At 40.5% G+C, this 1876-nt stretch overlaps 1 protein-coding gene across 1 annotated transcript in view; it reads left to right on the top strand.

Annotated features, from left to right (window-relative positions):
• Il5ra (interleukin 5 receptor subunit alpha) overlaps positions 1–1876 on the top strand; it is a 34826-nt gene that overhangs the window by 7349 nt on the left and 25601 nt on the right. The window contains exon 4 of the mRNA XM_008854580.1: positions 514–652. Coding sequence (XP_008852802.1) covers positions 514–652 — 139 coding nt within the window. The remainder of the gene's footprint in view (positions 1–513; positions 653–1876) is intronic.

The following is a 1876-nucleotide window of genomic DNA, read 5'->3' as shown; positions in this document are numbered from 1 at the left end:
GAGTTCGAGGCCAGCCTGGTCTACATAGTGAGTTCCAGGACAGCTGGGGCTACAGGGAGACCCTGTCTCAAAAGGACCAAAAAAAAAAGTATAATGCATTAGATAGTGCTTTTAACACTTCTTGTAAAATTGGAATAAAAAGAAAATAAACTAGTATCAGGTGTGTAATAAGGGAAAGAAAAAGTGATTCACATAAATCATTTTTCAGCCAATATGAAATTTTAGAGAATCACCTGTCAAGAAGTTGCTCCTAGAGAGGAGACTAGCACTAGAGAGGAGGATCAAAGGAAACATGAGCCTTAACATAGCATACTGTTTACTGTTAAAAGAGGGATGTTCTCGCATGGCATTGAGAAGATGATTGTAAAATGGCATTTTTTTCCCCTAAGAAAATTACTTCATTGCATTTTATTTATGTATCATTTCCAAAATGAAGCAAAAGTCCTATTTGATTTAGAACAACTAATGCTTTTTCTCTGTTACATACCATAACTGGTGAGTTTTTATTTTTAGTATGATACCAGGAAGACTGAAAGCAAATATGTGATTCCCCTTCACGAAGGCTTTACAGCCAGTGTGCGGACCATTTTGGAGAACAGTCACTCCTTCCTGGCCAGCAGCTGGGTTTCTGCTGAACTTAAAGCTCCACCAGGTAAAGGTGATGTGGACTGTCCCAGTTTTGTATTTCAGACTTTTCAAAATGGGAAAGAAAAAAAACAATGGAAACTTGCATTACTTTAGCCAAACACCATTGTCTTCCAACACTCTTCATATCATCCGCATCCCAACCAAGGCTCTCATAGATGTCCAGTTCCATCTGGTGCATCCTTGCAAACACACCCCTGCATCTGCACTGGTCTCCAGGCAACACTGCTCCTTCTGATGCACCTAAGATGTGATACTTCCTACCAAACACAGAGAGACACAGATGCAACAGGAGAAGGAAGGGGAAGGCAGGCCATCAGACCCTGGGATAGATGAGTTCCCCAAATTACAGCTGTCTTCCTCCGAAACCTGTACTTTTCAAGTCATTCTCTTGTCCATATACTGGAAAAGGACATCATGCCTCTTGCATTGTTAGTTAGCTTTCTTTTACTGTAACGAATGTGCAAGATCATCCATTTATTTTGGTTCGTGGTTTCACAGGCTCTAGTCTGTGATCACTTAGCCCTTCTCCCCTTGTTTTTGACTATGTAACTTGACAGCATGCCGTGGTGGGAGCATGTGGTAGAGGGCCATAATCAGGAAGAAAATCAGAAGAAAGAAAAAATGGCAAGGGTTCAACTATCCCCTTAAGGACATGTTGCCAATGACCAGAAGGCCTCACAGTAGTTCAGTAGCCTCAACTCTAAAGGTTTCCACCACCTCCCAACAACCCCATGGACTGTAGAACAAAATTAACAAATGGACCTTAGGGGCTCATGACCAAACTTCTTGAATTGTGTTGGTAACAACACAGACTTTTCACACACAGTATGGGGTCTCCATAATTTTCCAATGAATTCACAACAGACTTCATTCTCAGTAAATAGGCTATTTCAAGGAATGTAGCAGGTCAGAAATATGAGTTGTGTGTCTTGCATTAAGCTATTATGCCCCCTGTAGTGAATAACTGCATTTCCTACATGTAATGCTCTTTTCAGAATTAAGTTTCTGCAGTTCTAATTATTCTATGAGTACACAGTAGAGCTTGACACTAATCAAGTATTAATTATGCCACGAAGTAACTAGAAATTCATAACAAATAATCCCTTGGGTGGGAACTGTGAGTCAGCTGACTTTAGGAACTTCAAACTGTACTTTGACACAGACTGTGTTGATATTCATTGTGTAGACATATGTATATATGCACACCTACACCCCAGAGAGAGAGAGA

The sequence above is a fragment of the Nannospalax galili genome, unplaced genomic scaffold (genome assembly GCF_000622305.1).
Source record: "Nannospalax galili isolate Female #2095 unplaced genomic scaffold, S.galili_v1.0 scaffold846, whole genome shotgun sequence".
NCBI classification, from domain to species: domain Eukaryota; kingdom Metazoa; phylum Chordata; class Mammalia; order Rodentia; family Spalacidae; genus Nannospalax; species Nannospalax galili.
The sequence above is the reverse complement of the archived record's forward strand: the minus strand, read 5'-3'. Positions and strand labels throughout refer to the sequence as shown.